This window comes from Hippopotamus amphibius, chromosome 10, assembly GCF_030028045.1.
Source record: "Hippopotamus amphibius kiboko isolate mHipAmp2 chromosome 10, mHipAmp2.hap2, whole genome shotgun sequence".
Lineage (NCBI taxonomy): Eukaryota > Metazoa > Chordata > Mammalia > Artiodactyla > Hippopotamidae > Hippopotamus > Hippopotamus amphibius.
The window spans coordinates 107,337,737-107,350,501 of NC_080195.1; the positions used below are offsets into that span (position 1 = coordinate 107,337,737).

Sequence of the window (12,765 nt, forward strand, 5' to 3'; positions counted from 1 at the left end):
TAAGTCTAAAATAAACAAAGTAGAAAGAAGCGTTTTTTTTTTGTCTACAGTATTTAGCAAACATAAGAAAATGTTCTTAGAAACACACAAAAAATTGAAAAAAAATTATTACAGATATTAACAATATTTTATAATGAAGCTTAAAATCTATTTACATACATAAATACAATTAACTTTGTTGATGCAACTCTTCTGGAAGAAAAAAAAAGCCAAGTGATCAGCCTCATCAATACTGATCCGGCTAAAGGGAAGGGAAACCTCCAAAGAAACAGACAAACAAAAAGTCCCAAAAGATTGTATACTGCAGGTAAACAAAAAGGCATTTTGTTCAGATGTAAAAAATGTTTTCTGATATTACTGTTAAACTGACTTTTCATGTATAAAAGACCCCAAACATGTCATCCCCCAGAAAACAAAAAAACACCAAAAACAAAAATCACCAGGACGGAATGTCCCAAGGAAACAGGTATTTCAAGACAGAAATCTGCAATCCTAAATTGCAGGACATTTGAGTGAAACCATTCATTTCCTTTCTAATCAGAGCATTTCTGTTTATCTGCGCAGAAACCCTAGGCAACAGAAAGGCTGTCTGTGAACTCACTGTAATTTGCCCAGGAAGGCTTCTATTGCTGCACTTGGACAGCAAGCAGATCCAAAATGGTTGGCAATGTCTCCATTATGCTGGAAGAAACCCATATGCAGGAGAAAGGCTGACTCACTATGTTCCTTTATGTAAAGGGAGGAAAAGTGCAGTTCCTCCTGTTCTGTGTTTGGTGTTGGGATAGGTGTGCATGCTATCTCCTTATACAAAGCTGGAGAACGGAGGAGGGAAGAGGTGGGATTTGGAGGAGGGATGGGGAGAGACAAAGAGGGAGATATTTGCAGGGGGCACAGAGGGAGAAAGATATAAGTATTTTTAGACAGTGAGAAAAACAAAAAGAACTGAAATATGTGTCTATGTTAAAATTATAAATAAAGGCATGAACTAGCAGTAGAGATGGCTTACTTAATCTTTCTTCTCCTGGACCAGTGCTCCCAGATACATCCAGTTATTACTTTATTGGCTTAAGGGTCTACCTGATAAAAGGACCACCTTAATTTAACCTGAAGGCAATAGAATGGAATTCCTCAGGGGGGAAAATGCATTAAGTATGAGACCTATCTCCAAAACAACCAAGGTTTGACTTTTTTTTTTTTCTGGAAAGATTAAATACTATGTATGCTGGTAAGGGTCTGTGAAACTCTGAATGGCCAAACCCGTGGGTCTACGACAAAGTGACAAGCTCTCCTTATACATGGCTTTGAGAGTGAAGTTTCAGTGTGAGAGATTATCTGATTTCCCTTGTAGGGCATTAGGCTGATTTTAAGTTGGAATATCTTCAGGTACCAGAACGGAACTGAAAAACATATTTTTTTCCCTTCATTTTTTAACCAACATTTTGTCAGGTCAGATAAGGCAACGTGCTGAAAAGAATATTTAAGCTCAATTTGGGGTAAATGGGCTAATGGTCCTTTTCAGAAATAAAAAGTTTTAAATTTATTGATATTTAAGGGTAATTTTGCTGTAAAAATGTAACACAGAATAAAACATGAAAATGAGTTGTGGAGGGAGAATTATGCCTAAAATGAAAATAAACATATTCTGAGTTTCTCCAAGATCTGCTTTAGCTCTTTTTTTAGATAAGAACGACCTGACAACACAAACTGCTTTACTCTTTAATTCTTACCAAAGTGCTACTGCATCTGTGTAAAACAATCAATATATATATATAAGAAAACTCAAAAACAAGTTGTTTTAAATAAGACCAGCTGTTTTGCTGCCTGCAGCCAAAGATCTTTCTAATTTGAATCCTTAAATTTATAAAATAAAAATCAAACACTGTTCTGAAGTCCTGCTTTCAAATACTCTTCAGAGTTGACCTGAAATCATTTCAACGAATTTAAGAGGTACATTAAATAACAACCAGATCATTTTGAGCACACACGTCAAAATCAGCAGTTAGTATTCATGAGCTGTACAACAACTGCATTCTGACCAAATTCTCCAATAAAAATAGTGCCATAAAATTGACAGTGACATTGGATATGTTTGGATTGTAGCCATGGGCAGCAGTGACAGAATCTTTCTTGTCCTGCTGATGCACGGGTAAAAGTGCACACACCCTACAGGGTAGGGTCTCAGCCTGGTGAGAGCAACACAAAGATGGGTGGTGAATGAGCAGCATGGGATGGGGTCCTGCACAGGTGGGAGGATGCTCTCCCACATGACTCCACTGAGGCACACGGAGGGATTTGGCTTGTTCAGGCCTGCTGCTGGGCCCACCTACAAAAACTGAGCTGGAGACCTTCGGCTGTCAAAGGCATCTGGTCTAGTCCCTTCCACTCCCAGCCCTGGGGGACAGCAACAAGTTTTGTTCTCCATCAACGAACAGGTGTTGTACCAAAGAGGAATATTTTCTTGGAGCTAAAAAAATCTGAACTCTGGATTCAGATGATCTCTTTTCTGCCCCAGAATCACAGTTAAGGGACCCCTAAATTCGCTCATTCGGTTTCCATGTGAACACTGCTCCTCCACACAGCTGACTTTGGATTTATTCTGTTACAAAGCGTATCTGACATTATCAAGAAGCCATGGAGTGAGCAAACTCCTAGGTAGAAAATAAATCCTCTCCAGAGGTGCAATCATTGGCATCTACCCGAATCCTCTGGAACCAGATTTCACCTTTTCTGAAGGGAGGGAGTCAGGTATGAGACCCTTTGTTGAGCTTGGCAGAAAATTCCATACTTCAGATCTTTGGAGTGACCCTCAGTATCTAAAAAGCCTACTAAAAACATTGCTGCGTTAGCTACCAACTCGTTTCTTTAACATTAAAGGGAGTTTAATGTAAACAATATTTAGATAACCAAGTGATCACATTACCCATCCTTTTTTTCCAACCTTCTGCAATGTGATACAATTAACTTTGGCTACTATCAAAAACAAAAAATGTAGTACTTGATATTTTTCTTCTTAATATAAGTACATTTAAATAATAAAAAAGTATCAACACATTAAGTAAGTGTCTAAACATCAAGATACATAAATATCTAGGGATTCCTTGTGGGAATACAGTAGTTGAAAATGACCCAAAGCTGTAGCTGTTTCTTAAAAAACAACTACACAAAAGTCCAAAAGAAAAGTTAAATAAAACGTACAGAAAAAGGAATCATATTTTTTTCATTTGTCAAAGCAAGAAAGAAGCAAGCTCAAATTTATATATACATATAAAATAAAAACCACCCCAAATGCAAATACGCATTTTGCAATTTATAAGGTGCTGGAAAAGAAAATTAAAAACATGAATTAGACGCCAAACAGAATGAGTTGCATCTCCCCCCCCCAAAAAAAAACAACCCCCAAATTCCATACTCTTTGGAATAAACAACTTGGTTAAAAAGTGAAGTCAAGGGTATAAAATCTTTCTTTTATTCACAGCATTGCTAAATCAGAAGCATTCACAGTTTCCCTCTGGGAATCTTCCTGTTTGCCTTACAACGCGTCCACGGGGTGGTGGAGCGGACAGCCTCAAGTCGCGTCAGGTTAGAAAAATCTGAGATGGGCCAACAGCCACTGCGAACTGCACGGCCTCCAGAGGCGCCGGGGGCCCGCAGGCCCGGCCCGGGGCGAGACAACGACGGCAGGCGCAGGGCCGCGCTGCCCTGCGCCTGCGGCCGGGCCCACGCGGCTTCCCCCGCAGCGCGAGGCTGGGCCCCCAGCAGGCGCTTCCGCGACGGCGTCCAGCCGCTCGGAGGGCGCGTGCGCGCGCAGCCTCAGTAGGGCCGCCACACGGCCTCCTCGAGGCGCGCGGCGGGCGCCATGTTGGTGGGGGAATTGCTGTGGCTGCCCTCGGCCTCCACCACGTCGCTCTGGTTCGGGAGGCTGGGGTTGAGCAGCGCTGAGCCGGTGGAGGCGTTGGTGCAGGGTGGCAGGATGCGCGGCGGCGAGCGCTCACCGCCCACCATGGAGAACTGGTAGGAGCCGGCCGACGCGCCGTAGTACAGGTGGTAGGACGGCGAGCTGGCCTGGAACGGGCCGCCCTGCGCCTGCGACGAGCCGGGGTAGGGCGGCGGCAGATACGTGTGGTAGCGCGTGGCCGAGCTCATGGCCGACATGCCGATGCCGATGCCCGACGTGACGGGCGTCGGGGAGTAGGTGAAGGCGCCGGGGTAGTGCATGCGGGGGTCAGAGATGGGGGGCAGCGCGGTGAACTGGCGCGGGTCGCCGAAGGCCGTCAGGTCGGGCGCGGCTGCGGGGTGGTGCGAGAAGATATCGTGAGACGGGGGTTTAGGGAGGCCACGCCCCTTCCCCCGCCGGCCCGCCCACAGGAGGATTACCCAGAATGCCGTTGCCCAGGGAGATGGTACGGTAGAGATGGTAATGCATGGTCTCTAACAGTGTAATGTGCTATGTGATGTAATGTAATACTTGCTTCATGTAAACATAATGTTGCTGTAACTCCGGGGTTGGCAAACCCACCTGCCAGTAATTTTTGTATGCACACAGTCTAAGAATGAGTTTTACTTTTCTAAATGGTTGAAAAAAAATAAAAATATTTCTTGATATGAAATTTAAATTTCAGTGTTCATAAAGTTTTATTGGAAGAAGCCTTCCTCATTCTTGTATGTATTATCTGTGGCTTCTTCTAAGGCACCACTGCAGAGTTGAATGGTGATGGCAGAGACTGGAGGACCAGACTGTCACACTCAGAAAGTCAAAAATATTTAGTAGCTGGCCCTTTGCAGAAAAAAGTTTGCCCCCCTCTATATAATTAATATGTTAACATATCAGTATTAATGAACATTTAATTGGTGATGTTAATATAATAATATATAACAAAATATGACACTCGAAGAACAACTAATATTATGGATGCATGAAAAATTATTAATAGAATATATACATAACACGATGTTGTCATAACAATATTAATATGTAATAACATTTTAATACATCATACATAATATTTAGGTTGAATCCTAGAAAATTGCTGTTTCCGTAGGCCTGGAAAAGTTAATAATTGGCAGTTTCCTATGGCTGAAGCTAATGCATGCCATAGTACTGACTGGGAGTGGGTGTCCATGAACCACCATGTCACTCTTTCTCCCCTACATCTACCTGCAGACTAGTTCCACATTTTTAGAAACAGCACAGCCTCGATTTCACGTGCTTTTCTCTAACATGTGTCACTGGTTTGTTAACAGGAATGGCTGCAGGACTTTGATTTATCTGCTCCGTTTTTGCATATGTTGAAAGTCTACCAGGAATGGCAGAGCTTTATCTGTAAAACTCATTTTGTCAGATTATGCATTTACTGTTTCACAGACTGGCTTTGGCTGTCCTTTGTTGCATCTTTCTGCGTTTTCCTTAACCACAGGCAGCTCTGGGGAACCAGTAGGGGGTTTGGGTGCCAGGATGGGTTTCCTGTGTCCTGCAGATCAGAGTTTCCCAACAGGGGCACTACTGACATTTGGGGCCAGCTCTGGATGTTTGGCAGCATCCTTGGCCTCTGCCCACCGGATGTCAGTAGTGCCCCCACTCCCCCCATTGTGACAACTGAGGATGACTCCTGACCTTCCAAATGTCCTGGGGGTAGGGGTGAGGGGGGCAAAAGTGCCCCCCCCCGCTGAGAACCACCACTGTGGATGTAGGATGGTATCCTGGGGTAGTTTCTGTTCCTCAGAATTATTCATTAAATGACCAGGCCAGGACCGTGGTCTTTACATGAGCAAACCCAAAAGACAGCAGCAAAACAGAGCAGAGGTAAGAATTGAATGTTTTAGAATTCAGTGCTCAAATCAACATACAAAATAACTCCAAGCTCAAGATGGCATGTGGCCTGTGTCCTTTTGTGTTTAGGCCCAGAGAGAAACCTAACAGAGCCAAAAGCTTGCTCTGAAAGGAAAGCTACCAGGGTGGATTAATCTGTTTTTGGACGGCATCGGCTGTTGATCAACTTCCTCATATTTCAAGCCTATTATTCCAACAGGGAGAGCTAGTGTTCTCATTCTCTCTCTCTCCCTCCCTCTCCCCTCCTCCCCCTCTCCTTTCTCCCTCTCCCTCTCTCCCCCAGCCCTCCCTCCCACCAAATGAACTCCTCTGTAAATTTGGGGTGCCTGTGATGAGGGGATAAACTCCTCATCAGAGAGGTAATTAAAGTTTATAGAAACAACCGAAGTCTGCAGCAAATCTCTCCACTAATGAGGAAACCAGGAGTCTGACTTTCAAACAAACACTCCTGTTAATCTTTTCAAAGCGAGTCAGACATGTGGGCAGGGAAAAAGTTGTAAACTGACAGTGGTTCTAGGGCTGCCCTTCCACGGACACTCTCTAGCTCGTCCTGAAGCCAGGCCGCACCTCATTCCACAGGGTTTGTCCCTGCCCGCTGGGGCCATCTGTGAGCAAGCCCTGTGTCACTTGTTTGTGTTCACACAGAGAGCCGTGACAGGCCTGAGAGTTAACAGAAAGCTTTACTCCATTTTTCCAGTTAGATTTCTATAGTCCAGGGAGAAGCATTAGGCGAATACAATCACTTTGTTGTCATCTGATGCAATACTCCGGACACAAATAAATGACTCCACCCCTTATTCCTCTTGCTTCATTTGCCCTGAGACAAAAAGGTGAATCCACTGGAAAATGAATGAAAGGTCACCCTGTTTCATGACGGTGTCTGGACATGCTCCGCCAGTCTGTTCCAACTACTATGTGGTAACCTGGTGATGGCGGCAAGTTACTGGAATCCCGAGTGAGCCCGTGATTTGTCACGGACATAAGTAATGGAATGATGTTACGGTCTCAGCTGTCAGGGGAAAATAATTCTCTCACTTGTGGGCAGAATATCTGAAAGATCTTCGATGCTGCCTGTGATTCTTCTTCTGCCCACACAGTAGCAATGCCACACTACAAAAGACCACCCATTTGGCCAAATTATCCTTTACACACACACACCGTGATAACAAAACAACTTTGGCCCACTAGGTAGGCTCAGATTTAAGTGACCTATTCAAATACTTGTTTTCATTTTCATGTCCGATCTGACGTCCCCTACCAAGCAAGTCCCACCCATCACGCACAGTTCACCCACCCAGCCTTAGCTCATCTGTCCTTTTGGCTGGCCTGGGGCTCCTTATTCAACAGCAGTGTGGGCAGAGGTGGGGACCCCTGATCTTCACAGGGAGCTTTTAAAGAGCAGGCAGTCTGGGGATTAGGCGGTATAGGTATTTTGGTTGGAAATGTTTCCCCACCGATGGGGCTAAATATTTGCCATGACAGCTCAAGTCTTCATTCTGCAGCTTGACGTGGATGAAAGCAGTCCCATTCCGGGCCCCTCCCACTGCCCCCAAAGGATTAAACAGCCTGAGCAGATAATGGCTGCCTTAAAAGGATCTTTTGCATGACTCAGATTAATGCATGCTGTCTGTCGCCCAGGTTGGCAGCTAAACATCATTTAAAAAAGAAAAGAAAAGAAAGAAGAAAACGTCCAGATGACAACTCTTTCCAGACAAGGTGTGGAGTCTGTCTGCAAAGGAAAGAGAAAGACACAGAGCACAAGTCTCTCCTGCAGAAGGAAGCCCAGGTGGGGCTGGGGGTGGGGAGAAGGGCAGAGCACCGAGCGTGGGGGCGGGATTCAAGGGAAGCAGGCTCTCAAAGCAGCCACTTTTTTTTTTTTTTTTTTTTAAAGTCTCCCAGCCCCCTCCTGCCCCCAGGCGGATGACAACACTTTTCAGGCCTGGGCTCCGGGCTCAGTTTCTCAGCGGGAGACCTGCCTAGGTGAAAAGCAGTCTCCCATGCTGTCCTCTGCCACAGGGTCATGCTTGGGTGCCGAAATGGGACTTGATTTTTATCTCCTTCATACCCTCATGCCATAAAATGCCCTTCCATTGCTCCTTGACTAACTGAAGTCCAGGCTATTCAGAAGTATAACTGTGAGATGGGATGTGGGAGGGCACATGTTACTCCTATAAAAAAAGAAGTCACTCTTACATCTGAACTGGTCAGCTGGAGCAGCTGGCCCCTAGGGTTCTTGGACTATAAGGTACCAATGATCTTGGGTGCTGACCAAGTCAAAGATGTATGAAATAAATTCCAAGGGACAGACCCACAGCAGGGACATTTCCAAGGAAAACAGTAAATTGTGCTTCAGATTTAGGCCATAGCCAGTGGGCAGAGCAGTGCCACCAAAAAGAAACAATGAAAGATGACAAGTGCCTTTGGAAGCAGACCAGTCCTGAGGGAGCAGAGCTTCTACAACAACGAGCTGAATAGGCTTCATAATTCCTACACGAGTCCCTTAACTCCTTAGCCCAGCAGGTGCCGTGAGATTCTTGGCATCGGTGGCCAAAAAAAATGTGGAAACTGGGCAACTAAGTTGGCTTTCCTATGTCACTACCGCGTCCAAGAAGACAGTCCTTAACTGAGGGGCAGCGTCAGCCCTCTACGTCTGCTGATTTTTGGTTGTCATTGGTGTGTGTGTGTGGGGGGTGCTGCTGGCATCGAAGACACTGATGACAGTCTTACAATGCACAGGCCTGCCCCCCACAGCGAAGAATCTCTGGCCCCAAATGTCAGTGGTGCTGCTGTTGAGAAGCTGAGAGGTATTCCGTGAAGCTCTGAGAAGAAGCTAAAGTGTTTGTGGAAATCTCAAGTAATCACAGTTGTCCGCAAAACACAACATTACACAGTACTTAAAATGGCAGACGCGAGGCCTTTGCCCCTTTGCCTGCCCCTAATCTGCTATAATCTGATCTCAGGAGCTGAAAAGCAAAGAAAGCCGCCCTCCTCCCAACACACAAGAAGTGTGTTCGCAGGCTTCCCAATGCTGAAGTTCTCTGAAGTATTTTCACAGTTTGGTCCAGCTCCAATTTCAAAGCCCCTAACAGGGAGTTGCTTCTTTTTGCGTTCAACAAAGGAATTTTTCTCTGCAACTCTGATTTCCCTGCCCACGAGCAAAGGTAAGTGCCAAGCCCAAAGGTCTCACAGGTTAAATGACTAGTATTAACAACAATTATGCCAACCACGGCAGCTGAGCTTTCCAGTCCGTTGCCCTAACCTGGTATGAGCAGCCCGTCGTGGGAAGTGTCCCATTGGGGTAGACTTGTGTCTCCTTCCACGTGTGCCCTAGTGCACTGTTCACGTGACCTATGAAAGCTCTCCACCACAAGATGGATCAGTCCCATCTGAGTTCCAGAAACTGACAACTTTGGCTTTTTCTATTATTGACCCTTCAGCTGCCACCCTTGCCTGCCAAATGTGAGTGCCCCAAAATGCCCAAGGAATCCACTTTTTCCAAGCCACTCCTACTTCCACATCCATAATCTCTGCCTCTGAGTGTCAAGGAAAATCAGTGCACAGGCGCTGGACTTAAGAGATAGACAGCCTTGTTTTAAAACTGTATTGTATCCAGTTAACAATGACAGCCACCCCCTTCATGCATCGCATCTGGTCTCTAGAACCTTCCACAGCAGCCAGACTTCACAGTGTATTTTCAAGCAGCTTACTTGAGAGTCGACTGGAAAGCTCTGCAGAGAGGGTTGTCATGCCGCTGGCCCGTCCAGGCGAGATGGGTGTTGCTGGGTGGACAGAAGGAGAGGCGATGGATCCCAGGTACTGGTAGGACTGATCGTAGGACCATGGTGGGGATGGCTGGATCTGCCTTGTATCTGCAGAGAATCAGGGAGGTCAGTTACATAGAGAGAGGGGCAGGATTTAAAAAAATAAAATCTTTTAATAAAAAACCAGCTACCTTTGTTTAAATCTTATACATGTCTGTGGCCTGTTAACCTATGTTTAATAAGCCTCCTTAAGTCCAAGTATTTGCTTTTGTTTGATGATTTCCCCCCCAAACGATACTGAAATATAACTTATGTTTGATTCTTGAAGATTTTCCTCTGCTAACTGTTGTTTTCAAAGGTTTTATTTAGTCACACTAATGATGAGAGGAGCTGATTATGCTTTCCAGTTAGCGTTCAAACTGTTGACCTAGCACACGTACTGACTGTCCAGCTGTATCAGTAATTACAGCTATCATTATCGGGTGGTCACCTGTGTCTCTGTACTCAGTAAGCAAAAAAGAATGCAAGGGTTTGGGTCTTTTTTTGTACCTTTGGCAAAAATATTCTGTGGCTTTTAAGTTTTCTGTTCAGGTGAACTCTCTTCCAAGGATAATGGAAAAGAAAGTCTGGCTGGGAAACTGGCAGTGAGGCCTGATGACTAGTTCACAAACCTGGCAGTGCAGAGCTGGCTTTGTCAACCCAGACTAACAGAGATGTCTTGCATCTTTTTTCAAGACCTCAAGTTTGCAACTTTTGAAGGGCAGAATGTTGAGCAAGTATTTTACAGACTGCCATTAAAAGAGGCCTGGGACAGGGAAGAGACAAAAATCTGACTTTAGAAGATTTAGGTAAGAAGGATTTTGTAAATTTAACTCCAGCATTCATAGGAGTCCTAGTTTTCAAACTCATCATACTGTTTGCAGATGAAAGGGACGAGGGAAAAAAAACACCTTCTATTCTTAGGCAAAATGTGTAAGGAAATGTAGAAATCGACCACTGTCTTAGCACGAGATAGTTTTACATTTATGTCTTAGAATTAAACATTCATTTTCTCTTTGTATCCCATATTCTTTGTGGACAAAGGTGACAGCAAACTACACTAACTCCCAAGGGTCTTCATAGCCAGGGGTTCATGATGCTGCGAGTATATATAAGAAGAGCAAAGTCCCTTAGGAAAATGCCAGGTGTGAGTTTTATGTGTGTCATGACATAAAGAAATGAGCTATTCCTACTCGTTATACAGTATCCACATCTGCTCCCTCCAGGGCTTTTCACTTCCAGCAGTTAAAGTCTCCTTTGTCTTTTATGCCTTTGAAGCTGTCAGAGTGGAGAACAGAATGAGGCATTTGGAGACCCAAGTCTTCCTTCCTCATCTTCTCCTGACAGCCCTTTCTCCAGTTTCTCTCATACTGATCTGCTTCTTTGTTTTCTTTAAAATAACTGACTTTTTAATTTTTAATTTTAAAAAAACCTGGGGAGGTATTTTAACTTCGAATATTAGAAGTCTAATATTAAAGAAAGGTCTTCATTTCCTTCTGAATTTTAGAGAATTTGAGGGGATGACAAGGGATAAAGACCTGGTCCATTCCAGACTCAGTGGAAAGTAAGTGTTCAACTGCAGTCAGAGATCCTGTATAACCTTACAGCGAACAGTGCTTCCAGTAATAGAAAGCAAACAGCAGTAGCAGGTGGTTTAATATTCCCATATTGCTACAAGTATTTTGCTCCAAGTGAAAATAAAATTATATACTCAGATATTTTCTATAAGACATGCGTATGTCCTGGATACACATATTTACTGAGTGAATATATATAGTACTCAAATATGTTAATCATTTAAAAAGCAAACAAAAGAGGTTTTATAATTGTCATAAAGCCCTCTGGGTGTGAATTGCAGTACAATAATTCTTGCCTTGTTGTGTAGACAGCCCAGCACCCCTAACCCCATGTCTGAAACCACAGTAAGCATAAAGTATTATGCCATGATTCATGCTCTGTCATGTTTTACTGTAGTGAAAAAGTTGTGCTAGGCTTTTCTAAACTTATAATTAAACCATGCAAACGTTGCATAATGTTTCACAGCCTTTTAAAAATATGCTTTGGTAAAGTGATCTTTATGATTAAAGTCCAGGTTCCATGATTTTTTTTTTTAACACAGGGTTTCAAATTCAGTATCTTCTTACTGCACACCACTACTCAGCCTTCCAGTGCTGGGGGTGGGGCTGGGGACAATCCTAAAAACCTAGTGGCCCCTGATCTGTGACCACAGTCAACTGTGTCTGGCTTCATTGGCAGTGGTGGGCCAGAAGGTGGTGATGGAGAGCTTCTCATGTCGGAGTTTTGTGTGTTTTCTTCTAAATATTATGTGGATTATTCAGTAAAACAAAACCAAAACCAAGCAAAAAAAAAAAAAAAAAAGGAAGGGCCAGTAATATGATTTATGCTGAGTTTACTACTGAATTACCATTCTTGCCATGATTGGGCCACTGTGAACACACGAAGGCAAGTGTGGAAATGACAGCACTGTGGGCCACCCGGGCACTGGGCGGAGAGGCAGGAGAAGTGGCCTCTGGCCTCTCTGTGTGATGACCCTGGATTATGTGGTTACACTTTCTTATTCTCATCTCTGAAAGGAGATGATCTTTAGTGGTGACAGTGCAGGATCCTAATTCCAACAGGTCCCAAATAGTACTTCTCTGCTTAACTTGTATGTTAAACAGAGTTAGGGGAGAATCAGGTGGGTGGGCGAGGTGGAGAATGGTGCTTGTAATAGTTAATATGTGTATTCTGCTTCCCAGAAGCAGGAAGTAGGAAGAGGAGGTAGGACAGGGATAAGATGGGGGTTATTGGGGAAAAAAAGTCATAGGCTGAGGAAGAGCACCGCTGCCCATCATTCTTCAGAGGAGGGCTGCTTGTTCTTGAAGGGAATGCCTCTGATGGGTCAATCCACCAAAAAGAACAAGTTTATTGAAACTTACTATGTGCCAGGCATGTGCTAATTTATGAGTAAGACCAATATGGTCCCTGTCCCATTGGAACTTAGAGTCTGATATTAGTAAAGATCTCAGGACTGTATGATGCTTGGAAAGGCTTTTTCCTGTTGCATTAATCATCATGCTGAGTCACTTCATTCATTCACTCCAGGCTCATGAAGTTATTCACTTCCTCATTCATTCA

General features: G+C 44.2%; 1 protein-coding gene across 2 annotated transcripts in view; it reads right to left on the reverse strand.

Moving 5' to 3' along the window:
• Positions 1-302: 302 nt before the first annotated feature.
• RUNX1 (RUNX family transcription factor 1) overlaps positions 303-12,765 on the reverse strand; it is a 242,881-nt gene continuing 230,418 nt past the window's right edge. For both annotated transcript variants that reach the window (XM_057696964.1, XM_057696965.1), the window contains 2 exons: positions 9,535-9,696; positions 303-4,286 (listed from right to left, as the gene is read on the reverse strand). In XM_057696964.1, coding sequence (XP_057552947.1) covers positions 3,811-4,286; positions 9,535-9,696 — 638 coding nt within the window. In that variant the 3' untranslated portion in view covers positions 303-3,810. The remainder of the gene's footprint in view (positions 4,287-9,534; positions 9,697-12,765) is intronic.